Source organism: Muscardinus avellanarius, assembly GCF_963383645.1.
Source record: "Muscardinus avellanarius genome assembly, chromosome: 8".
Classification (NCBI taxonomy): Eukaryota; Metazoa; Chordata; class Mammalia; order Rodentia; family Gliridae; genus Muscardinus; species Muscardinus avellanarius.
This window is the reverse complement of record NC_137794.1, coordinates 63,319,626-63,346,544: the sequence shown is the minus strand read 5'-3', so window position 1 is coordinate 63,346,544 and position 26,919 is coordinate 63,319,626. Positions and strand designations below refer to the sequence as shown.

The window sequence follows — 26,919 nt, the reverse complement described above, 5'->3', positions numbered from 1 at the left end:
TTGGGAGGTTGAGACAGGAGGATGGCAAGTTTAAGGCTAGCCTTGGCAACTTATTGAGCACCTTTCTCAAAATAAAATACAGAACAAAATTTGGAGCGTAGCTCAATGGTACAGTGTCCCTGGGTTCAATCCGTAGTACCCCTACCACCTCCCAAATTTTTATTTTACAAGGCCTCATAGAGAAAAGAGAAATTAAAAGCAATGGGAAAGTGTAGGCTTAAGTCTGTCCATTAGGAACTTCATTAGAAATTATAAATCAGCACTCATGTTAATTGCCATGCCATCCAAAATAGCCTTCCCTGCCACTGGCTCATGGACTCAGGACCACCCAAAGAAAGTAAGAAAAACATGTCTATACACATCTATGTGCACATAGACACTCATACGCAGATAAACATACGTGCATATGCACACATGCATATCCTTCTAAAAGGTTCTAGTCATTTAGCAATAGCTGTAGAAGACTCCTAATCGGTTTATTTCTTGGACACCTACTGCAAAAGTATAAGAATAAAAATAAAAATAAATACACTTAGCCAGGTGGGGTGGCTCATACTTGTAACCCCAGCTCTTGGGAGGCTGAGACAGGAGGATCACACAGGTTCGAAGCCAGCCTCAGCTACTTAGTGAGGCTCTCAGCAACTTAGTGAGACCCTGTTTCCAAATAAAATAGAAAATAGGTCTGCGAGTATAGCCCAGAGGTAGAAAGCCCCTGGGTTCCATCCCCAGTACCAAAATAAATAAATAAATAAATAAATATACTTATATACATTTAGCTGGAGATTTAACTTAGAGGCCTCTGGAGTACCCAGTGCTGGGTCAAGGAACCTGGCCGGCTGCCTGGGGTCTCGGTTATTGACACCGGGAAGGAGCTGCTCAGAATAGGCGAGCACGGAATAAAACACGAACAAGCTCTTAGGGAGCGGGGGAGGGCACCCTCACAGGGCTCCTGCATGTCAGCTGGTCGTGCTTGCCAGCTCCCTGTGGGTGACAGCTTTCCACCCTGAGAGGACATTCCTGCTATGGGAAGAAGGACTGTGGAAACGGGTCACTCTTCCCAGTGGGTGGCTTCAGGGCGGGAGTAAGATGGAGACCACAGGATGTCACTGCTGTTGCTCTATCTTGGCAGCTCATCCAGGCCCAAGCGGCCTCCTTCCCTAGCTGGCCCAGTCCTGGGCCTCCTCCGGCATGTGCACGCCGGGCGGGAAAGCTGAGGACTGTGGGAGTGGGGAAACCGCGAGGGCTTGATCAGGGCAGGTCCGAGGCTGAGAATGGTAGCTAATATTTGTAACATGTTCTGTTGGTCGTAGCAAAAGATGAGCGGTCCAGATTCCACACCCATCTGATGTTTTATATACAGCAGGAAAATGGTTTTAGGGTTTTTTTCCAGCTCCCCCCAAATTGGATCCTATCATCAATTTTTTTTTTTTTAATCTGATGCTCCTACTGGGCTGAAAAAAGCATCTACCAGAAAGGGAGCAGCAGCGGAGCGAGCTGTGCAGGACCTGCTGTGGTGGTTGGTAGGGGTGAGCCTCACTTATTCAAAGGCCACTTGTGTTTGATCTACAAGTAATACATTCTGTCAGGTGAAGTGGTAACCAGCAGAGAATGTCTACAGTCCTCTATGACAGTGAAAACAGGAGAATATAAAAACTACCCTTGCCCTATGATTAAAGTACTGCAAAATGTAAATGTCAAATGTGTTTGGGCAAGGACTAGGTGGGAATAAAGATAGGCAAAAAGATTTCACTTGTTAGAGTGGCTGGATCATGGGCGATTTTCCTTTTGAGGTTTCCATTGTTGTACACTTTTGCACGGGAACACTTCTCAGCAAAACAGTTATGTGTTGATACGTGGCGTTATCGTGAAAAGACAGTTGTGGAGTGGGGAACTTCCTTTTTTCTGTTATTTACTGATTAAAAAAAATCTTCACTCTAGCTTTCCTTCTCTATGGGGTTAGGCTGCTTGGTGGGCAGAAAAAACAGCCTAGCTGCCAGGGTGGGGCAGGTGGGCACCAGGCAGCTGTGGTGGCCAGGGTGGACCCAGGAAGTATCTGGAAAGGAGCATTTTCTCAGTGGGATCCTGTGTAGGAGGTCAGGGTGGGAGGGAGAGGGGAGGGGGAGAGGGAGAAGGAGAGGGGGAGAGAGAGAGAGAGAGCACTGTAGCCTTGTCTCTGAATGAGACTCAGAGCCAGGGCTTTTTTTTTTTTTTTAGAATTTCTGAAACCCTAAATAATTCAGTGCATTAATTTGGGCTCTTTTCTTTACTCTTCTTCTTCTTCTTCTTCTTCTTCTTCTTCTTCTTCTTCTTCTTCTTCTTCTTCTTCTTCTTCTTCTTCTTCTTTTTGGTGGTACTTGGGGATGAACTCAGGGGCATTCTACCCCTGACTACACCCCTGGTCCTATTTTATTTTTTATCTTAAAACAGGACCTCACTAAGTTGCTGAGGTTGACTGCAAACCTGTAATCTTCCTGGGATTACGGGCATGCATCACCACACCTGGCTTTAATTGTTCTCCTAATCCTTTACAAAGAAATCTCAGGAAGGCATAATGGTGCATGTCTATAACCCCAGTACTTGGGAGGCTGAGCCAGGAGGATCGAAGGTTTGAGGCCAACCTCAGGGTTTAGTGAGACCCTGTTTCAAAATAAAACATAAAATAAGGTTGGGGGTGTAGTTTGGAGGTAGTATGCCCCTGGGTTCTATCCCCAGTACAAAAAAAAAAAAAAAAAAGAAAGAAAGAAAAGAAATCTCAGCATAAATTGCTACATTCTGATTATTACATTCTCTTCTTTACATGGATTCCAAAGGGAGCTGCTGGCTTCAGGCAGGAAAAGAATTTGGCAAGGTCCACAGAACTGGTCCACAGTATCTAAAAGCTGCTTTCTTCTGTCAAGTGGGAAGACCAAAAGCTGAAATCCCAGGTATCCCCTTAAAAAATATTTTAAAACATTTAAGTGCACAAAAGTCATTTCATCTACCTCCAAATAGCTCTGAAATGACCTAAAGGAGCAGACTCACCTTGGCATCCGCCTGAGTTCTGCCTCCTCTGGGAATCAGGCCAGGAGCTAAGCAGCCCAGCCTTTTAAAACAATGATTATCAGCGGGGCGTGGTGGCGCACGCTTGTAATCCCCGCGCTTGGGAGGCTGAGGCAGGAGGATCGCACAGGTTCAAAGCCAGCCTCAGCTACTTAGTGAGGCTCTCAGCAACTCAGTGAGACACTAAAATAAAATACAAAATGGGTCTGGGAGTATAGCCTGGAGGTAGAAAGCTTCTGGGTTCCACCCAGTACCACCAAAAATAAATAAAAATAATAAATAAATAAATAAATAAAAAATAAGACAATGATTATCTTAGAGTAGTTTGGTTTTGTTGTTGTTTGGTTTTTCTCTTTACTTTTATTCTTTTTTAGAGTTCATTTTGCTCTTTATTTGCAGCAAATCAAAGCATGCAAAACTTTGGTCTCTCAGGAGCACAAACGATTTTACAACATGCCAAGGTGTGTATCTCTAATCACATAACTGGGAGAGCCCGAGCCCCTCGTAGATCAGTAATTTCCAGGCTGATCACATACAAATAGTGAGAAAACAAACTCCTTCATCCTGAAGCCTAGGCCTCAACAACTGGCCTGACACCCACTGTCTCCCAGCGCCTCGCTGGCGGGTCGAGGGGCTCACTTCTCTGGACAGTCACCTAGAGTCCTGCCTGCCACCTTCACCAGTGTCCTTTTCTCATCCTGCCCAGCCCTTCTCTCTGTCCACTCCCTCCCGGGGTGAGGGGCAATGGTCCCAGATCACGGGCTTGCAGGATCTGCTTGGGTGTTCCTTGCCCAGTATCAAAAAACTGAATAAGTAAATTAAACAAACAAACAAATAGATGGCTATCACAGAGGTAGAATGACCCTGGGTTAATCCCCAGAACCAAAAAATGATCATGCATTTATCTGGTAACCTGGTGCTGAGTTAGAGTTCACTGGTTAGCACAGGGCACATGGAGCAAAGCCTCAGCCATTCTGCCCGCAGGACTCAGTGGTTGTCAGCTACCTGGGGCGGTCTGCAAGCTTCTTAACAGTTAATGCCCGACTCTGACCTCGTGTGGTGAGTTCACAAAGACCCGGAAGGCAAGGGGAATGAAAGAACATGAATCTTAGTGCAGCTCTATACATCCTAGAATGCTTACATAGATTTCAACCCAGAGAAACCTCTACCAGACAGACATTATCGCTTCATTTTACAGGTGGATGAGCAGAGACCCAAAGAGTAAAGTGCTTTTTAGCACCAAGTAGCAGAGGCAGAGTACAAACCTGGGCTTCTTCTTGACTTCTGCTTTGTCGTTTAGCCTGTAATATGGGACTCATTAGGTAAATGTGCAGTTTGGAGACAGTAGATAAAGAGACTTTTCCTTTGCCCTTCTTATTATTGTCATTTAAGGGTAAATATTATGATTCTGCATTCCAAGTACTAAGAGCTTCCTAAAACTTCAGCTGAATGCTGAAGGTGGCATTGTGTGTGTGTGTGTGTGTGTGGGGGGGGGGGGGTGAGGTACTGGGGATGGAACCCAGGAGCATTCTACCTTTGAGCTACACCCCTAGCCTTATTTTTATTCTTTATTTTGAAACAGGGTCTCGCTGAGTTGCAAAGGGCCTCACTAAGTAGCTGAGGCTGTCCATAAAATGCGATCCTCCTGTCTCAGCCTCCCGAATTCTGAGATTACAAGTGTGCGCCACCACGCCCGGCTGAAAGTGGTTTTAATCACTGTCGACCACTTACCGATGGCCTCCATTCCTCCCCAGTCACCTCCTGAAGGGCTGGGACTTAGAGGAAACTCAAAGCATGCTGGACAATTGCCGAGTTTAGCAAAACTGCAAAGGTAGACCACAATGTCATGAAGGGGAGCCATCAGCTGCAGAGTCAGCTTCAAGGCTCTAAATGCCTCCTGTGGGTAAAATCAACACAGGAACATAAGTTTTAGGACGTTTCTTAACAGCATATAAAATACTTGATAATATCTTTACAACAGACACAGTCCTCCCTTGGTGTCCACAGGGGATGGCTTCTAGGACCCCTGCAGATTCCATAATGCATAGATGCTCAAGTGCCTTTTATAAAAGGGAACAGTACTGGTATACAACCTAAGTTTACCCATCCATAAATTTTTAGATAATTTCTAGATCACTTATAATAACCAATACAGCATTAAATGCTGTGTAAATAGTTGCTGTACTGTATTGCGTAGGGAATACTGACAGGAAAGAAAGAAGTCTGTATGTGTTTAGTACATGTGCAATTTTTTTTCAAGTATCTTTGATCAGTGGTTGGTTGAATCTGTGGATGTGAAGCCTGTGGAACAGAGGGTTGACTATATTTAGATACACACTTTGACAGTGTACGCAGGATATTATCTGAAGAACAGCAAGCCTATTCATGAACCAGGAGTGTATGATTTTCCACAAGGGCACTCCTGCCACAGGTTAAAGAGATGTGTTTTTCCTTGTTTAAGGTTATTAGTGGCTACAAATACATCAGAGTGTGTGTGTATGACCACTGATGAATTGCAAGGGCTGCAAACAAAGTCATAGTGGGGACCCTATTCAGACAACATTGTGTTGTAAGCAACGCATAGATACTTTCGCTAACCAAGATTTAATTTACAAATAAAAATCAGAATATTTCCCAAATGCTATTTTCACCATTGAATTTTCTTTCCCTCTCTCCCTCCCTTCCTTCTATCCTTCCTTCCTTCCTCTTTCTTCCTTTTTTCCTTCCTTCCTTCTCTTCTTTCTTTCTTTCTTTCCTTTCTTTCTTTCTCTTTTCTTTATTGTAATATTGGGACTTGAACCCAAGGGCATTGTACCTCTGAGCTACACCTCCAGCCCTATTATTGATTTTAGAACAGAATCTTATTAAATTGCCAAGGGCCTCATTAAGTTGCTGAAGCTGTCCTCGAACCTGGGATCTTGCAGCCTCCCAAGTACTAGGATTATAGGTATGTACCACCGTACCAAGTACTAGGATTATAGGTATGTACCACCGTACCAAGTACTAGGATTATAGGTATGTACCACCGTACCATGGTGTGCACCACTAACATTGTATTTTTCTTAGCAAATGCTTACCTGTTTTATGTGTTTCTACATGCACTTTTTATGGTTACCAATATTATTTTTAATCAGTAAATTAGGCATATAGAGCAACCCTCAAAAAAACGGTAACCAGACGGGTTACAAGTACTCTCAGATTCTAATTAGCTTTAGGGTTTTGTTGAAGGATTTGGGAGGAAGTTGAGGATTAATAAGGAATGTTGAAAGCCCTGAATTAGTACTCATTAGTGACCAGAGGAAAACAGAACTCATAAAGTAATGAGGCCCGAGAGAAATTATAATAAAGTAGGCAAACGTTTTAGAAACTGTGAAAAGATTTCAGTTATTAGACCTCTTGGGAAAAAAAAGTTCCCTCAAATTGATGTACTTAATTGTGAGACATAAAAAATAGCCCATTTCCATTCTGGATTCTGGTACACAAGACATCACGAACCTTTTCTGGCAGAGTTTTGAACATCACCAGCACTTCAGAGGGGTGGGGTATGAACCATAAATTGAGGAAGACTTTTCCATCAGCTGACAGTAAACTCCGAGGCCGGGGCTGGAAATTCCTGCAGCGTGAGGAGAAAGCGGCCACAGGTCAGCCTTTCCCTCCAAACCAGAGGCATCCTGAGCAGCAGTGATCTGAACAGGGCCGCCACAGGCACAGGCCTGTCACCTCGGCCCCGGCCGCGCGGAGGGCAGTGCCCTCAGTCTCCACTGGCTCCCAAGAGGCTGGAGTTATTTATAAACAACTGGATGAGAAGGAGAGCAGTTGGGCTGATTTTAGCCTAAGCTGTGTGGGAGGAAGGTGTGGTGCCGAGGGAGGGAAAGGTGTGGTAAGAAAGCAGAGAAGGGCAGGAATTAGACCGCATTTTGTGTCACTTAATACTCTGACAACCGAGGGATGGAGCTATTTTTGTTCTTCTTTTGTAGCTGAGGAAATGGAGGCCTTGAGAGGTTAGGAATGCCTGCCTCCCCAGCTCCTGAGAAATGAAGCTAGGATTAAACACACGTCGCTCTGGTGCTGGATTCCAGGGCTGGACACCGGCCCTCTTTCCCTTCACCTCACACTGTATTTCTTGCTAGGTTCTCTAGTCTCTAGCTCTTTCCCTTCTTTTTGATCTCTGCCCCTTCCAAATACTGTCTCCCTCCTCTTCCTCCTCCTCTTCCTCTTTTTCCTCCTCTTTTTTCCTCTTCTTCTTCTTCCTCTTCCTTCTCCTTATACTTGGTATTAAACCCAGGGGTATTTTGAAACAGTTTCACAAAGTTGTTGGGGGGGTCCACTAAGGTACTGAGGCTGGCCTCGAACTTGCAATCTTAGCCTCCCAAGTGTTGGGATTACAGGCACCTGCCAGCAAATAATATTTTTTAAAAAAAGAACACATGAAAAGTATTTTATAAGTGGGGGTCCTCCACAAAGTCCACTGTTATCGTGCTAACCTGTGAGTGGTGGCATCTGCAGGAGTGACGTGGTCATGATGGATGGGAGCTGAGGGATGCACATGGACCCTTCAGAGTAAATCACTAAGAAATGGGGACCGAGCTGCGCAGGGTATCTCACGCCTGAATTCCCAGCAATTTGGGAGGCTGAGACAGGAGAATTGTAAGTTAAAGACTAGCCTGGGAAACTTAGAGAGACCCTATTTCAAAATCAAAAATTAAAAAGGCTTGGAATGTAGCTTAGTGGTAAAATGCCCCTGGGTTCAATTCCCAGCATAACACACACACACACACACACACACACACACACACACACACACACCCTAGATAAGACCTGGGGACCTGACCATTCTGGGAGGTTGTCCTAGAGTTGAGGATTATGCAGGAAGGCCAGAGAGCAGGTGTCTCTTATTTTTTCTCGAGCAGGCATAGCTCCCCTCCACCACCACACTATCCCCTGCACAGTTCACCTGGGGTTGGGAGTGGAAATGACAGAAAATAGATGAGCACTTGGCAGGAGGCCCTGCAGCTCCAGGAACTTGTGGTTCTTGGAAGCCGAGGATAGGGGTCAGCCCTGCTTCCGGGGTACAGCAGCCAGCCTATGGCTCAAGGCTCACGGGCTCAGACCCAGGCCTTTAAACTCTATTTTTTGATGTTCATTGTTACTTTTGGGCAAGATCAGAATGGATTAAACTGGCTTTGATTTGCTCCAGGATAGGAATACTCTGGATGTTGTTACTACGAAAGGAAATTCTCCAAACTAAGACCATGCTTATTCCTGAGCTGAGGATTAACTGGTTAAAACCCTAAGATTTGAAAGGTAGGCTTGCAGTGGCCCATGATTCACTTCATGTGGAGTTTTAATGATTTCAAACATCTCATCTGCAGAGCATTCAGAACAGACAGCATTCAGCCCTTGGTGAAAATGTAAGCAGAAAGGTCACCTGAACATCCCCAAGGGAACCAGAAGTAATTGTATTCCTCACAGGCGATCATAAATGTCTTCACAGTTTCCAAACTGCCCCCTAGAAGGTGAGGGCCCCCCCCCCCACTGAGTCCAGCCCATGGAGGATGGAAATGAGAATGAGAAATGGGTGTGAGTGTGGAAGAGATTTAAGGAATGGAATCACAAAGCCTAAGGACTAAGAAGAAGGGAGGGAGAATCTGCCAATCGTGCCCTGATTTCTGGCTTGGGGGCCGGTGGCAGAGGCGTGGGGTCCTTTATCATAGTAGATGCAGGACTAGGGTGGAAGAGGGCCGGGAGGGGCTCCATTGTTGCCGTTCTGTTGAGCTGTCTAAGCTGTTCTAAGGTACTGCCGGCAAAGAGAAAGCATGTTGGAGCTGTGGAACCAGCTGCCAATGTGGATTCAGAAGTCACTGGTAAATGACCATGGCTGCAGCCACAAGTGTGCCTGATGCCCAGAGCCGATGAGGAGAGCAGACAGCAGAAGCTTCAGGTGCCTGGGGCAGGGTGTGCAGCTGGGTTTGCAGCTCACAGGACCCTCCCCCCTCCACTGGGGAGATGCCCATCTACTTTGTGGCCTGACAGTTCCCTGCCTGCTCAACATCTTCCTCCCTCTCATTCAGTCCCCTTCAGCTGCCCACTCCTGGACCACATGCAAACTTCATCATTTCCCAGAAACACATTACCTCCAAAGTCTAAACTTTCCCAGCCCTGGCTCTTATTCTTTCACGTCTCACTCACGCACCCCCACTAAATCTCCTCCATCTCCACAAAATATGCTCCTGGACGTCACCCCACCCTCTGGGCTCTCCTTCCTTCAGTCAGTTCCCTTCTGACCTCAGCTCCTTCCCTCGCAGACTGGATCTCACAGTCAAGCAGGAGAACTGCTCTCTTACCAGCACCATTTCTCAGTTTCTGTGTACTCACAACCCATCCACGTAGCAAAGCCCCGACTCTGGATGCCTCCAGCTGTTCCTAGATGCACAGCACTAAACAGGAATGGAAGAAATCCCACCGCTAACTATACTGTTGCACCAGCACGAGCTCTGTCATTCTGGAACTATCCTTTTTCTTCCTTTAATCGGCTCTGTGCACAACTCCTTGTTCAATAATTCCAAGCCTTCTTGAAGCCCCATGCCAATTCCTGCCAACAGCTGCTGACGTAGTTTGCTATTTTATGACTGAATTGAAGATCACTGGCTAGAACCCCCTCGGCTTCCTTCTACCCATCGTTTCTCCCACATCCTCCCTTTTGATCAGGGTCAAAGTCAGAGGATCACACCTGGGATACCACGGCAGCCTCTAGCCTCAAAGATCACAGCTTCCAGGGACAGCCAGCCATGGAAACATGACCCTACAATAGAACCTGATGTAGCCGGAGCAGGTGAAGGGCAGAGAACTCCCAGAATGGGCAGCACCTGAGACCGTGGGGAGACTGAGGGAAGAAATTCACTGTGCAGGCTTCTGAGCTGTGATACATCAGTATCACAGAATAAAAAAAATGTAAAATACACACAACACCATTTTACCGTTTAAACACTTTATTCTTTGTAGTACTAGGAAATTGAACCCAAGGACATTCTACCTCTGAGCTATTTTACTTTTGTTTTTATTTTTATTTTTATTTATTTATTTATTTTGGTGGTACTGGGATTCCTGGAAGCCCTTCTACCTCCGGGCTACACTCCCAGACCCATTTTTACATTTTTTTTTTTATTTGGAAACAGGGTCTCCTAAGCCAGCGCGCGCGGCTGGCTTCGAACCCGCGCGATCCTCCCGTCTCTGCCTCCCATGAGCAGGGATTACAAGCGTGCGCCACCACGCCCGGCTACTTTTGTTTTTATTTTGAAACGGATCTTGCTGGGTAGATGAGAGTCTCACTACTTGCTGAAGCTGGCCTTGAACCTGGGATCCTCTTGTCTCAGCCTCCCAAATGGAATTATAGGGCACACACTAACCACCATGCCTGGCTCCATTTAACCATTTTTAAGTGTATAGTCCAGCAACACTAAGATGGTTTCACTCTGTTGTGAACCCATCACCACTATCCATTTATTTCTAGAACTTAAAAAAAAAAAATCTTCCCAAGTCTGGTGTGATGGTGCACACATGAAACCACTACTTGGGAGGCTGAGACAGGAGGGTAGCAGGTTCAAGACCAGCTGCTGCAACTTAGAAAGACTCTCATCAACCTAGTGAGACTCTGTTTCAAAAACCAAAGACAAAAGCCAGGTGTGGCAGCACACGCTTGTAATCCCAAGATTTGGGAGGCTGAGACCAGAGGAACATGGTTCCCAGACAGCCTCGGTTCCTTAGTGAGGCCCTCTGCAACTTAGTGAGACCCTGTTCCAAATTAAAGAATAAAAACAGGGCGGGGGTGGGTGAATGTCCCTGGGCTCCATTCCCAGACTGGCAAAAACAAAATCAAAATCAAAATCAAAAACAAAAACAAAGGCAAAACAAAAGAGCTGGGGGTGTAGCTTGGAGTTCAATGGATTCAATCCCTAAAACCATTCACACACAAAAAAATCTTCCCAAACTGAAACTCTGTGCTCCTCAAACAGGATATCACCGCTGGCATTTTACTCACCCATGCCAGAGGCTCTGGGTGACATCTCAGATTCCTCTTTCCTCCTTAGCTCCACATTAAGCCTGGCACTGGCCTCACTGATTTCATCTCCTAAAATCTCTTGTCCGTATGACTGCACTGACTCCCTACGTGGTGGCACCGATAGTCACCTTGCTCCCTCCTCTCTGTGACCTGAGGATGAACACCAGACCCCCGGACCTGCCCCAGCCCCCTGTACAGGTCACTTCCCATCACTGTCCTCAACATCCTGGACACAAGGCGCACGGACACCACGCGCCGCCCGCCGCCCGCACCCCTGTGTCTTCGCACATGCACCTCATCCAGCTTCCACCAAATGGCCTTGCCCGGCCTACCTGGAACACTAGCCATCCCTCAGGGTCCAGCAGAAGCATCCCCTCCTCCTCGAAGCCTTCCTTCTCTCATCCCAGCTCCCCTAATCCTTCTGATAATGTCAAACATTTCTTGGCAGGTGCTTTCATTAAACACTAATATTATTTTCTTCCTTATCACAGTGTACTGTTATTACCTGCCTATTTCCCCTTGCTGGGCAAGGACCATGTCTACCTCAAAGCTGTTCAGCATTTGGCACCAACACTGCCGTGTATTGTTTGGGTTTTGCCCTGAGGTGACTAGCAGTGGCCAAGATTCAGCCTGGACTTTTCCTGCCAGACCTGCACCCTGGTGCCAGGCCTGCACCCTCGCCCAAGGGAAGGGACACCTTCCTCTAGTTTGCACCAAGTAGCTGGATGGGGTGACAGGGGCTCTGTTTGTCTTGGAGGATGGGTTTGGTTAACATTAGCATCCTCTCTCTGTGTCCTTCCTGCACCCCTCCATCCGTTAGTGCCACTCATCCTGGGAGTGCAGCTGAGCACCATCTTTTTCTCCAGACACCGGTCTCCTCTGAAGCCAAGAGGAAGGAAGCCTCAAGGGACTTCCTGAAAAGACACTCCCTGCGGCTTCGCTTCTACAGAGGCTCTGGTTTGGGCAGGTGCGTCTCTGCTAAACTATGTACCATATGTTACGGCCTTAACACTAGGCTGCATCTTAGAATTTTAAACCTACAGAACTCATGGGGGCTCTTCAGTTAAGGGATGGCAAGCACTAACAGCAAGCCTAGCTTTCTCCCTTTCCTTGACTGTGGCAGACATTGCCAATCAATTACCACACTCTCACTAACTTGAGAAGGCTCCTGTCTCAGAAGCCTCAGCAGGGCCACTAATAAGTTATTAAAAATGACCTTTAAAATAAAGCATACCAGCATACCAGCCAGGCGTGGTGGCTCACACTTGTAATACCAGCATTCGGGAGGCTGAGACAGGAGGATCGTGGTTTGCGGACAGCTTCAGCTACTTAGTGAGGCCCCTTGCAACTCAGTGAGATCTTGTTTCAAAATAAAGAATAAAAAATGGGGCTGGGGGTGTCACTTGGAGGTAGAATGCCCTGGGTTCCATCCCCAGTACTGCAAAAACAAAAATCAAACAAAATAAAACATACCTCTCATCCCTAGTATAACCCAAACTATTATTTTATGAATGAGATGAGGACCTCCTTCCTCCATTAACCTCAATCCTCAATTCTGTCTCTTTGTCTCTAGTTAACATTACCTTGGATGTCTCTCATTTATCATATTATGAGCTGTCTTAAAAATGGTCCTTTCGCCGGGCGTGGTAGCGCACGCTTGTAATCCCTGCACTTGGGAGTCAGAGACAGGAGGATCACGCAGGTTCGAAGCCAGCCTCACTGGCTTAAGAGACCCTGTTTCCAAATAAAAGTATAAAATAGGTCTGGGAGTGTAGCCCGGAGGTAGAAGGGCTTTCATCCCCAGTACCACACACACACACACACACACACACACACACACACACACACCCCACAAATGGTCCCTTTCCAAAAAGTCTTTCCTCAGCAGTCCCATTTCTTGGAATCATGCTCTAGAGGATCTATCACTAAGCATTATAACATGTCCAACTTCAGAGAGCTCTTTCAATATCTTTGCTAGAAAGATACTGAAGTCCAGGAACTGAAGATAAGTGATTTGCCCAAGCCCTTGGCACAGCATATGACTGAGCTGGGTAAAGACTTAAATGTTCTCATTCACAAACTGTGACTTTCTCCATTTGCCTTCTGGTGGCTGAGACCTGTGGCTTGCGGCTTGGGTATGGCTTAAATATGTTCCCAGGGGTTTGCATGTTGGAGTCTTGGTGCCCAGAGAATAGGGAGATCTCTCCTTTCCCTCCTTCCCTCCCTCCCTCTCTACCTTCTTTTTTTCTTTTTTTTTCTGGATCGAACCCATAGGCATTCTATCTCTGAGCTACATCTCCAGGCCTTTTTATTTTTAACAGGGTCTTGCTAAGTTGCTGAGGCCAGTCTCAGACCTGTGATCCTCCTGTCTCAGCATCCTAAGAACTGGGTTACAGGCATATGCCATTATACCCAGAGAGGTAGTGGGATTTCTAAGAGGCGAGGCCTAGGGGGAGGTCCTTAGTTAACTGGGGCATACCATCAGGAGATTCTAGGACTCCAGTCTTTCTCGTCCTGGCTCTGAGGTTCTTTCTTGAAAAATAAAGTTAGCCTGGCCAGGTAAGGTGGTACACACCTGTAATCCCAGTGCTTGGGAAGCTGAGATGGAGGATCACAGGTTCAAGGCCAGCCTCAGCAACTTAGTGAGACCCTCAACAACTTAGTAAGATCCTGTTTCAAAATAAAAATTAAAAGTTCCTGGGAATATAGCTCTGAGGTAGAAAGCCACTGGGTTCAATCCCCAACACTAATAAATAAATAAAGTAAAAAAAAAATAGCCAGGCATGGTAGCACATGCTTATAATCCCAGTATTGGGGAGGTTGAGACAGGAGGATCACAGGTTCAAAGCCAGCCTCAGCAATTTAACAAGGCTCTTGACAACCTAGTGAGACCCTGTTTCCAAATAAGATATAAAGTCTGGCTGGGCTGTAGCTTAGAGGTAGAATGTCTCTGGGTTCAATCCCCAGTACCCAAAACAAAAACAAATAAAGTCAGCCTGCCTCCGGTATTTAATTATATTAACACAAGACAATGTTCTTATTTGTAGGTATTCAATGCATGGAACCACAGACTTTGGGGTTAGAAAGAATCTTACACAGTACTTTCCCACATATGACAGTCTCCTTTCTATACCACTACACTGAGTGTATTAGGAACGACATATGAATATCTAGAGAGTTTAGGAGCAGGAGTTGGTATGGTGGAGAAACATGGCCATGTTGCCATCTGCTGTCCAGCCACGTGACGTGGGCTTTGGGAGGTCACTCACTGGCTCACAGCTTCCTGGCACGGGACCATGCCCTGAAATTATCACACATAACTAGCCAGATGATTCAGGAGCCAAGGCTCTCTAGCTTTACTGTTTCCCTTAATCTTCAGAAAACACAGCCATCCACAAGAAACAATAGAGAAATAGAGCAAGACCTGCAAGTTAGAGATTCCTCCCCCTTTACATCCTGACCTCCTTATTTGTTTGCTGCAAGCTAAACAGGTCAGAAATAAAAATAGAGTTCCTGAATACACTTCACCCTAAACACAAATGTGGTGAACTCATGGTCAGACTTCTGGAAATAACTCTGAAAGTTTGATCCCAAGTGCAGTTTGGGTCTAAAGTGCACTGGGATTACAGGTGTGTACCACCTTGCCTGGCCAGGCTAACTTTATTTTACGGTGGACTTGGCCAGAGGGTGATGAAATAGTGGAACTTTTCTCTCAAATGCATTCTTCCCTTGGGCAAATCGAGAAAGACCTAACAAAAGTCCCAGTGAGCTCATGAAACAAAACAACGGCATCCACAGACTGGGCACCTGCTAAACAACAAGGGGGACTGTTTGGGTTTTTGTTATTTTGGGCTGTAATGGAAATTGAACTCAAGGCCTTGTGCTACATTCCCAGCCACTATTTTGACAGTCAGCTATCAGTCAGTCAAGAACCATAAGGCTTCAACTTCTTCCATACATTAGCCATTAGCCTCCATCATTCCATTTTCTTGGTGAACTCCTCTTTGAATCCCCCCTTGAGGCCCTGGGGTAGAGTGAAACACTCCATCACACATCTTTCTACGTACTTCTCATATGCTATCTCTGAAGCTACTTGTTTGTTTACAAAGCTTCCCATCTCTAGACTGAATTTATTGCCAGTCTTACCCATCTTTGTAGCTTTTGCATGTAGCAAAGTGCCTGGCACTAAGTAGGCCCTGAATAAGTGATAGCTGAACAGTGTGTGCATGAATAAATGAATGAGTGATCTGATACAAATAATCTTTCAACTCCCTCCCATCAGTCCAGCCTGTGATCATATTTAATATTACTGGTACTCAAACTCCATTATATAAGGGCAAGAGAGAAGGTAAGCTCATACTACAGGGTGTGTGTGTCTCCATGGAGACCACATAACTATGTAACACACACACACACATACACACACACACACATACACACACACACACACACACACACACACACACACATTCCCCTTTTAAAAGGAAATGTGGTTACTGATGGCACAGGTATGCCAACTCCTCTGTTCAGGTGGGTGAGCTCTAGGTAGGCTGAGTTAAGAACATTTGGAAAGCTGAACAAAGGTAGGTAAGAAGGAATGGGAGCAACTCTGCTCTTATGATTCCGTATCTGTATTTGCATCTATACAAATATCAGAGAAAAACAGTTTATATCTAAGTGTCCTATCAGAGAAAAACAGTTTATCTAAGGAACTGCTTTGTCATTGTCCTCTTTTCCTGAATATTTATTCTATTCCACTGACTAGAATATTTGAGGCTAGGGCAGCTCAAAATCAAGCTTACTTATTTGTTTCTTTATTTTATATGCTAGCTGCATAAACGGTTGTGACTGATTAAAATCTCTGAGCTCCCAGGAGAAAACAAAACTGCAGTCAAACTGCCCATAAACAAAGAACCCCTTCTGGGTTCAAATACAAAGATGTTCTTATTCATGGAGTGTCCACTTTTTTCTTCTGTCCTTTCAGACTAGAAGATCAAGGTCAAATAGCATAAAGGAAGCAACTGCACTAGATTTTTGTTACTATAACAAGTACCTAAGATAATCCATTTGTTATGGAAAAGGTTCGTTTGACTCACAGTGCTGGAGGTTTCAGTCCATGATTGGGTGGCCCCTTTGCTTTGGGCAAGGCAGTATGTCATGGGGGGAGCACCCCTCAGAGCAAAACTGATCACCTTGTGGCCCCAAAGAAAGAGAGAAAGAAGAGGAAGGGACCTGGATGCCACACCTCCATCCAAGCACTCCCTTTATGATTCACATCTGGAATGGCCCCCAAGAGCTCATGTATTGAAGGTTTGATTCCCAGTGCAGCAGTGCTCAGAGGGAGGCCCTTGGGAAGTGATTGGATCATGAGGGCTCTGACCTTTGTAGATACATTCATAATCCATAGATGGATTAATAATTTGATGGCATTCTTGGGGGGCGATGGAAAGTATAAGAGGTGGGCCCTAGTTCAAGGAAGTATGTCACTGGGATCCCTGAAAGGATGTATCTTGTCTCCAGTCCCTTCCCCCTCCCTGCTTCATGGCTGTCTTGGAGTGAGCACTTTTCCCTCTGCTATGCCCTTCTGCCATGATGTTCCTGCCTTGGAGCCAATTGCCCAAGGACTAAAACCTCTGAAGCTATGAGCCCAAACAAACCTTTCCTCTTAAGTGGTTTTACTTAGGCATTTTGTCCAAGGACAGAAGCTGACTAATATACCCCCAGTGGCCTAAAGGCCTCCCACTAGGTCCACCTCCTAAGGACTCCATCACCTCCCACGAATGCAAGCCCAGGAGCATTTGGGGAGACACTTATGACCCAAACTGTAGCAGTAAGGGTTTTCATATTAAAATCAACAGCCTCTTCCTAGGGAGACATAGGGCCTGGGAAGGCGAGTGACAAGGCCTAAAGCATTTTACATACCTGGGGTCAGCCTTGAGGCCCTCCTTGGAATCCCTCCACCCCTTCTTTTCTTGTGGTTGCCCCACCATGAAAAAGGTATCTCTGATTATAGGGAAGTCTTCTAGAAGGGCTCTCAGGCTATTGCAGTAGGCCATGATCTGACCCCGAAGAGCATAGTGAGACATGTGGTGGTTAAACCTGGAAATTAGAAGAAGAGATGATGTCCCAAAGAGGAACCCAAGTAATTCCATCCTTTACAGAAGTTTCAGAATCTACTTCCCTGGAGACTTTTCAAAGAGAATAGAGTATCTCTGTCAAAAAGAAATTTCCATCTAAGATTCTACCATATGATCCAGCTATACCTCTCCTGGGTATTTGGCCAAAGGGGTTGGAATCAGAGAACTACAAGAACATATGCACACCCATGTTCATAGCAGCACAATTCGTAATAGCCAAAATATGGAACCAACCTAGGTCTCCATCAACAGATGAATGGATTGCAAAATTATGGGAAATAATACACACAATGGAATTCTATTCAGCTATAAAGAAGAACAAAATCATGCCATTCACAAGAAGATGGAAAGATTTGGAGAAAATTATGTTAAATGAGATCAGCCAAGCACAGAAAGAGAAGGGACATATGTTTTCTCTAATATGCCCAAACTAGGGAGTAGTGGGGATACCAGAGGGACTCCAGATAATGGAGGGGAGACCTCAGGAAAGCTAGAATGGACGGATAGGATAGGAGAGGAAGAAGGCTGAGGCTGATTGATGGAGGCGCTCTACCGAGTATGTGTAAAAGTATGAATATAGCATGGTTAACCTGGACACTCATTGTTGGGAGGGGAGAAGGGGAACCGGGCGAGGAGAGAGGGCACCAACTACAGTCTAAATGTATACTATTTTCAATATGTTCCACATATAAATAAATAATTAAAAAAAATATATATATATATGTGAAATTTCCACCTAGGTCAAGCTGGAAGTGTTAACGTCTTCAAAGTGCTTCCTGCCCTTCACTCCCAATGTGCCTCTGCACGTGAGAGAACAGTTTAACTGGGTTTTATCCAGTAGGCCTGCGAATTATTTAAACACAAACCAACTGACGCATCGTCTGGATTTCTATGTCATACTGCTGGTGATTGCGCTCAGATCAAATCGGCACGTGTTGTTCACATGCACTATACTTACTTTTGACAATATTCAACTATAACATCCCTCTTGAGTTTTTCAATTTTGTCCTGTGATAAAAGAATAATAGTTCTTCTATTAGATAGCTATAAGGACTGCCCATCCTAGTACACATGTACCAATATATCGCTAACTTCAGGCAGGAAAAGGCCACATACTTGAGACATTCTTTCTGGGAGTAAACTCGTAGTGAGACACTCTTCTGTAGGTCTCGTCTATTCCCACACATTTTACTGAGTGTGCCAAGAATGTAAGGCCCTGAGCACTCTTTTCATGGGCCATTTCTCAGGGTTGTGTTTCCAGAGAGAAATCCTAAGGGATGAGGCAAAGTCTCTCTCTAGGAAAAAAAAGCAGGCTTGATATAAAAGAGGTGGGCCCCTCAAGTTCAGTGTTCCTCAACTGTGCACAAACCTACTGGGTGCCTGTTTGCTCTTCTGCATGGTCCCTGTGAGACTTGGGTAAAGGCAGCTAACACAAACATGAAGCTCATGTGGACTTTCCTGCTGTGGGTAGCAATGATTTTTGTCTCTAACCCAGGAGTCTTGTGTCTTCTGCTAATCCATGGAACAGTAACAGGTTAACTCATTAACCTGCGAGTAGGCTAAAATCCCAGACCCTGGCAAAACTGATCACTACAGTGCATGAACTCTTTCTGATAATGCACCATTATATTTTCCACTTAGTCTGTATCTTTCAAGAATTGCCTATTAGAAGGGGCCTTTGCCCCCATTATTGTTCATCAGTCATTTTAGGGCCTGGCCTCCAATCATATTCTGTTTGAAGAACTTGATTAGGCAAATTTAAGTTCTTCCTTTACAGGCACAAGTAAAGAGAAAGTCTAGAGATTGTGAACCTTATCGTTCTTCCGCCAGATAACTATGCATTAGCATAATCACTTCCTCATCAAAAATTAATGAATAAGGGCATTATATTCAAAAATTATGTGATGATTTTAACTGATTAAAGGTTTGAATTTTATAGTATTTTCCAACAGATTAGGCTAATATAAAAACACTTAAACAGGAACATGTCAGTAGTATATAGAAAACCAAGATAACAAATGACCAGATGGACAGAGCCCTCGCCCACCTTGCCTAGACTATTGACCCCTGTAGGTCACTCAGAAGTGGCATGTGCTGGAATGGGTCCATTTAGAAAGTGACAATATAAAATGTGGCCTTGGGAAAATGTATGTTTTTTGTTTTTTTGGTACTGGGGACTGAACTCAGAAGCACTCTACCTCCAAGTTAGACCTCTAGCTCCTTTTACCTCTCTTTCTCTCTCTCTCCGTGTGTGTGTGTGTGTGTGTGTGTGTGTGTGTGTGTGTGTGTGTGTGTTGAAACAGGGCCTTGGTAAGTACCAGGCGCTGGCCTTGAACCTGCCATCCTCCTGTCTCAGGCTACCAAGTCTTAGGATTATATGTGTGTACCCCCATGCCTGGCAAATGTATGTATTCTTAAAAACCCAATGTAAAATGCTTGAATTGATTATTTTTATTTCTTCTTAAATGTTCTTCTTTAGTTATTTAATATATTATCAATCGTCCTATCCAAATAGGTTGGAAGCAACAGATCCCAAGTTCAGAATTTTTATTCGCTCAAATATAAAAGGACCAGAACTGTAGGGAGCTCTTCTCTCTACACACTCACAGGTCTCTTGCTGCTGTCGGCCATGGTCTGTTTCCTGAGGAGGAAGGCATTCAGCATCATGTCCCGCAGTCCCACCTTTTCTAGTTGAATAGACACGAAGGCCTCCGGAGCCCTGAGTGAAGAGAGACATCTGAGCCCAGGGCAAGAGGTAAGCGGGTGTTTTGCGGGATAATAACACATGTGCTGTGCGCTGCAGCAGGAGGGCAGGTGGTTCTGGCTCCGTGGTACTCGTGTGCTTCATGTGTTTCTAAAAACTTGCTGTAGAGGCTGAGATGCCACCATGCTCCTCGAAGACACATCATGCCAAAAGCACACAGTGGCCGTTCCTCCTTAGTCCTCATCATCAGAGCCTGGGCCAGTGTGTCCACCTGGCTTCAACAGTGGGTGGGAATGTGTGCTCCCTAGGACCTCTTGACTGGACACACTAATCTTAAATCCCCATTCACTCACTGAGAATGTGGGCTGGAGGTGCTTGAGCTCAGGCCATGTGTGAGATGAACAGCATCCCGAGTAGTGGGGTTGCTTGGCCCATTATTATTTTTCATTCTAAATTTGCCAGAATTAAATTAGAGTGTCCTTGGTGTGCCCCCAATAAAACTCTGTGTGATCAGAGTAATCACAATTACTCCAGAATGTAAGTATCTTTTTTTCTCTGTCATGGTGAAAAGAGATTAAGATATAACAGGGCATCCCTGATAGACATACTTCTGTAAAGAACATGCCTCTCACACAATTCATTTTTCTATTACTCTGAATAATGGCTAAATCCTTGTTAGAATCGTGAGAGCAGTTCTGTGCTTCTCAATTTAAGATAGATATAAAATATTGGAGCAGCCTATAACTTCTTTCTTGAGAAGAAGAATTGGAAATATGTACAGAGAAAGAAGGAGTGAAGGAAGAGAAGAGAAAGAGAAAAGAGGAGAGGAAAAGAGAGGTAAGAAGAGGCTGAAATTAAGAACAACTGACTCTCCTACATGGACTGGAGTATATTGGAAGGAACTGAGCCTTCTCAGTTCTCATACAAGGTTTTCCTATAAGATTCTAAGGAAAATTAAAGCACATACTGGCTGCTCTGAGAGTTTAGGCTCCTTCAATTTCATAAGACTCCATTATTAATTGACTTAAAAGATGAAGCTTTGGTATTTTAAACAATCCTCCCACCAGGTACAGTACCTTTTGGAAGTTTGAAATCTTTCTGAAGAGTAAGTAAGGGTGTCTGGGACTCTTGGAGTTTGGGCTAGCAGCACTCTCTCTGTGTCATTCACAAGTCGAATCGAACTTATTCCACCATGCTGTTTTTGTTCCGCATTTACTTCCTAAAACATTGTAAACCAAAGTGATTTAAATTTGTTGCCTGTATAAGTCCTATAGTGCTGGCTGTAAAATTATCTCTCAACCGCAACTGACCCCAAACACGTGCAAATGCCGCCTATATGGGAAGAGGAGTGTACAAGAAAGAGAAGGGGAAGGGAAGAAAGAAAGACACCACTTTGCACAGTGAAAGGGTGAGGAACTAAGTCTGGGTATTTTCAAAATACGACGTAGTGGTCTAAAGTGCTCTGAGTTTCCCTCACATGATGTACTTAAACATATCAAAATCAATCACTAAGCCAAGCATGGGTAGGAAGGATGGGGAGGGAATGAGGTGGGGACAGGGTAAGGGCTAATTGGGTGATGTGAGCATATATGTCTCTACAAGTCTTTTATCCCATTAAGATGTATGACTACAATGTACCAATAAAAATTTAAAAATAAATATATAAGACAAAAAATAAAACATATATTTTTAAAAGTGCTCTGAGAAAAAGTCTCCCTTCTACAGAGTGCTTAGGTGAGTGTGCTGTGTCCAGTGGCCTCTCAAGAGATACTGCTGATGGGTAGAGTTCATAGGTACAAAGACTAGAAAGTTCCCTCAAGGAACCTGAGCAGATGGAGGTGGGCTGTTTATGCTGCCGTGCACAGTGCAGTTGTGAAGGAGGAAAAGAGGGAGGGAAGGAGGGAAGGATAAGGAGGGAGGGACGAGGGAGAGGAGAAGAAAAAAGTGAAATCAGTATCTTCCAGCTGAATATATCAGCTTTATTTAAAGGGCTTTCAGGGAATGATGGAAAGTAGCATTTTGTATTTTTCTAAATTACTAAGAGAAAAAGGTTAATTCTTCAAAGCAAAGGCCATTCTTCTTCAATGAAAGATTTAGGAGTTACTCATATCAGAATTAAAGGAGACAAGGAGAGTGAAGCAAAGGGGAAAAAGCCCTAGGTGGAGAATCTAAAGTTTCCAAACTTGTTTTTTCTGATGACCCTTGGAGTATCCCATTCTACTGGAAATAGGAACATATACCAGCTCAGAGAACTGGGGTCAGGGCCGTGAGTTGGGGGTAAGAGGAAAGAAAGGTCCTTGCTCTTCACCAGAGCCTGATGTAGATGCCTAGCTGTGACCTTCTCTCCCTTAACCTTTCAACAACCTGTTCCTCACTTAGAACAAAGCCTATCTCTCAGGGCTGGGAGAAGATTCCTTTAGTCTACATATTTTATCACTGAGGTTGCTAACAGCCTGGATCAGAGGAGCTGCTAAATCAAAACACTGACTCCAGGATCCCAATATCCCCCCTCTACACACACACACCAAAACAAACAAACAAACAAACAAACAAAACCAAACAAATTACTGTGTTATGTGCTAGATTGGTATTATAAATCTAGGGTTAAAAAGCTAAGTTGAGATTTTGCCCTCAAGGAACTTGGGCAACACAGCTAAAGCAGAGGCAGGTACCCTGTTAACTCTGCTGTGAGTCTAGTCAGGGGAAGGAGGAATTGGGGCTTCCTAGAAGTTGACATCTGAGCTAAATTAGAAGGATAGTAAGAATTAACTCAGATTGACATGCTTCTCCTCTGCCACATGACTTTTCCCATTTCATTGCTGTTGCACAGAATTTTAATAAATGGGTTTCAGTCATGTTTCAGTGTTTTTTTTTTTTTTTTGGAAGGAGGAGTGAAACGGGGTGTGGAGGGTGCCATAGAAAGCAAAGATCATAGCCTGTCATGGTGGTGAATGCCATCTGCAAGTTGGCCACACCCAGCCTTCTTTATCATCCTCCACTGCTTCCTTTTTCCCAGTTCCTTTCTACAATGTGTCCCTCCCTCCAATCCCCCTTCTCCTTCTCCTTCTCCTTCTCCTTCTCCTTCTCCTTCTCCTTCTCATCCTCATCCTCATCCTCATCCTCCTTCTTTCCCTTCTCCTCCTCCTCCTCCTCCTCCTCCTCCTCCTCCTCCTCCTCCTCCTCCTCCTCCTTCTTCTTCTTCTTCTTCTTCTTCTTCTTCTTCTTCTTCTTCTTCTTCTTCTTCTTCTTCTCTCTCTCTCTCTCTCTGAAATTGAACTCCAGAATTATTTCATTATTTTATTTTGAAACAAATTACCATATACTTACACTAGCTTCAAACCTTCTATCTTCCTGTCTCAGCCTCCCAAGCACTAGGATTACTAGCATGCATCACTGAGTCAGGCTCTCTTTCTATTTATTAATCCTCCCACTCCCTCAAATTTCTTCCTCAATTCTGACCAAACTTCTTGAAGAACTGCTATGAACTGAATGTTTATGTTCCTTTAAAGCTCCTATGTTGAAGTTTTAACCCCCAGTGCATTGCACCCCCCCCTTCCAAGCTGTTCTGCTGTCTGCAACTATGGACTAGAATGTATTTCCTAGAATGCTGTATAAATAATGTCATACAGTACACACTCGTTTTTGTCCGGCTTCATCCACATTTCTGTAGCTATCAAGAGTTTATTCAATATTGCTGAGTAGTATTCCATTGTATGGATATGCCACAGTTTGTTTATCCACTCACTTGTTCGTGGACATTTGAGTTATTTCCAGTTCTGGACTATTATAAATAATATGCTATGAATATTTGGGTACAATAGTTTTGTATGAACACATGCACTCATTTCTTATTGTTAAGTGCCTGGGAACAGAATGCCTGAATCATATGGTAAATTTATATGTAATTTTTAAAGAAATTGCCAAATAATCTTTCAAGAGGATGTACCATTTTTCCATTCCCACCATCAATGTACAAGAATTCTAGAGCATCCATATCCTCGCCCAAACAAGACGGTCAGTCTTTAAGTTTTAACCATTGTAACGGGTGTGCAGTGGTTTCTCAATGGGATCTTAATTTTCATTCCTCTAAAGACTAATGGTGTGGAAGGAATAAGTCACATCAGATTGCTAATCAGTGTCAGGAAGTCGTTGCTGACTCTAGTGAGAGACGGGTGTGGTGGGGGAGGAAGCTCAAGTACAGTGAACAGGGTGATAATGTGAAGACAGGGAGTCAAAGACTATCTTTTGAGTAAACAGGAATGAGAAGAGAAGGTCACAATTAGGATACTGGCCAGAGAGGCACACAGGATTTAGTTAAACTTTCTAGAGAGACTGGAAACAGTTTAGCCTGCCCACAAGTAGAAAGTAGAAAGTGCCCAAAAGTGGAAAGAGGAAACAGACTTGTTTAGTCAACAAGTGTCGACAAAATTGTGGAGACATCAAAACTCTCACATATTGCTGATGGAAATTTAAAATGGCACAGCCACTGGAGAAAAAAAGCTTGGCAGCTCCTTCAAATGTGAAAGAGAAAGTCACCAAAAAAAAAAAAAAAAATCTAGTGATTCCATTTCTAGGTGTAGAGCTCAGAAAATTGAAAACACGTGTTTCACAAAAGCCTGTATGTGCATTAATTCTAAAAGCTCAAAAGTGAAAACAACCTAGCATTCGCCAAATTGATGGATGGGTAAGCAAAATTTGGTATCAGCCATATCATGGGATATTACTCAGAAATAAGAAGGAATGGAGTCCTGGCGTATGCTGTGACGTAGATGGACTTGGAAACATTAGGCCAAGTGAAAAGAGCCAAACACAAAGGCCACGCATTGTAAGCTTGGTTCCATTTATGTGAAATGTCAAGATAGGTAGATCTAGAGACAGGAAGTAGGTTGGTGGTCGCTAGGGACCGAGGGAGTGAATAATGAGTAAAGGGTTTCTCTTGGGAGTTATAAATGTATTTGGGAATTAGGTAATGGTTATGGGTATATGCCCACATGAATATACTAAAAACCACTCAATTAGATACTTTAAATGGATACTTTATTTATTTATTTATTTATTTATTTATTTATTTACTTATTTTGGTGGTGCTGGGGTAGAACCCAGAGGCTTACTACCCAAGTACTGGGATTACAGGTGTGTGCCACCACACCTAGATTATACATTGATTTTGGTACTGGGGATGTAACCCAGAAGCATTCTACCTCTGAGCTACACCCTCAGTTCTATTTTGTTTTGTTTTCTTTTTTTTTTTTTTTTTTTTGGGTGGTACTGGGGGTGGAACCCAGAAGTTTTCTACCTCCGGGCTATACTTCCAGACCTTTTTTATATTTTATTTGGAAACAGGGTCTCACTACGTTGCTGAGAGCCTCACTAAGTAGCTGAGGCTGGCTTTGAACCTGTGCAATCCTCCTGTCTCAGCCTCCCAAGCATGGGGATTACAAGCATGCACCACCACGCCCGGCTAAATGGATAAAATTTATGTTTCATGAATTATATCTCAGTAACAACAGCAGCAACAACAACAACAACAAAAAGCCAGGTGTGCTAGTGCATGCCTGTAATCCCAGTACTTAGGAGGCTGAGAAAGATCTCAGGTTTGTAGCCAGCCTCAGCTACTTTAGCGAGGCTCTCAGCAACTTAGTGAGACCCTGTTTCTAAATAAAAAATAAAGTAAGGCTGGGGGTATATCTATGAGGTAGAATGTCCCTGGGTTCAATCCCCAGCACAACCATAACAAATAAACAAAACAAAACAAAAATCAATAACCAAACAAACAAATAAAAGCTCACAAAAAAACCCTCAGTGTGCATATATGGAAGTTTTTCTGAAAAAAAGAAGGATCAAATGTGTCTTTATACTATTGCAAAAAGAATGACAAGAAAAATAAATCAGAAAATAATAAAATCATTTCTCAACAAAAGGTTATGGCTTAAAAATAGAAGATTTTCTGCTGAAGAGTCTAGCCAGTTAATATCATAGAGTTATGTACAAAGGCAAAATTCTTAGCATATTGCTAAAAATTAAGAATCTCAGTGAGAATTTAGATTTCACACTGATTGACAAATAGGAAAGAAAGAAGGAAAAGGAAGTTAAAAGACAGTGTTTTATGCTACACATCTTTTGGTTTCCCTCCGTGGTTCCCGGTTCACAACTAACGGAGTCTTTCTTATTTTCTGAGCATCTAGAACAATGTTGAAGAGCTTTAGGCCTCAAAATCAAACTCTTTCAGACCTTTCACCAGTTCCTTTTTCTCCCCAAGGCAGGACAGAGAAACTTTTCTCTTCCCTGGGGCAGGTCATGGAAGCTATAATCTTGAGTTCACTGACCCAGCTTCTCTGATACAGTGTCTGATAGTGGATGCTAAGACCCCATTTCCAGTGCCTCGCCCATGAAGAAGGAACGCTGAAGAATCTGGGCAGACAGGCCTGTCTGGGTGTCCTCATGTAGTCTGTTAAAACTACTGAATCAGGCCTTTTCTGTCCCATCACATTTTGACCCAGTGGTCCATGCTTCCATGCCTGTGCAATCAAGCCCCTTCCAGACCTCGCCCTGGGTGTCCATTGTATGGCTGCTTATTTTTACCCTTTTAAGTTCCCTTTATAATAAATCAATAAACATAGAGTTTCCCCAAGTTCTGTAAACAGCTCTGGCAAATTAATTGAACCTAAAGAGGGAGTCCTGGGAACCCCAATTTACAGTCAGTCAGAAGTTCCCGAGGTCCAGTCTTGTAACTAGGTCGGGAACAGGGGCAGTCTCGAGGTCTGAGCTCCCAATCTGTAGGATCTAGTACTGTATCTAGGTAGATGGTGTCAAAATTGAATTGGAGGATGCCCAGCTTGTGTTCTCTGCAGAATTAATTGCTGGCTCTTTGGTGGGGAGAAGAAATCCCCACACCTTTTGGGGTCACAGACATGATTGGTGTTTGAGTGTATTAGTAGGAGAAACTGAGTCTAAGCTTTTTTTCCTACACAGATAGGAAA

General features: G+C 44.1%; 1 protein-coding gene across 1 annotated transcript in view; it reads right to left on the bottom strand.

The window, feature by feature from the left end:
- LOC308266059 (uncharacterized protein) overlaps window positions 1-26,919 on the bottom strand; it is a gene marked incomplete at both ends in the record, with an annotated part of 178,896 nt that overhangs the window by 67,718 nt on the left and 84,259 nt on the right. Inside the window, 6 exons of the mRNA XM_080700095.1 lie at window positions 4,771-4,936; window positions 6,535-6,652; window positions 17,021-17,197; window positions 18,194-18,243; window positions 19,843-19,954; window positions 21,016-21,158. Of these exons, the coding sequence (XP_080556221.1) occupies window positions 4,771-4,936; window positions 6,535-6,652; window positions 17,021-17,197; window positions 18,194-18,243; window positions 19,843-19,954; window positions 21,016-21,158 (766 nt within the window). The remainder of the gene's footprint in view (window positions 1-4,770; window positions 4,937-6,534; window positions 6,653-17,020; window positions 17,198-18,193; window positions 18,244-19,842; window positions 19,955-21,015; window positions 21,159-26,919) is intronic.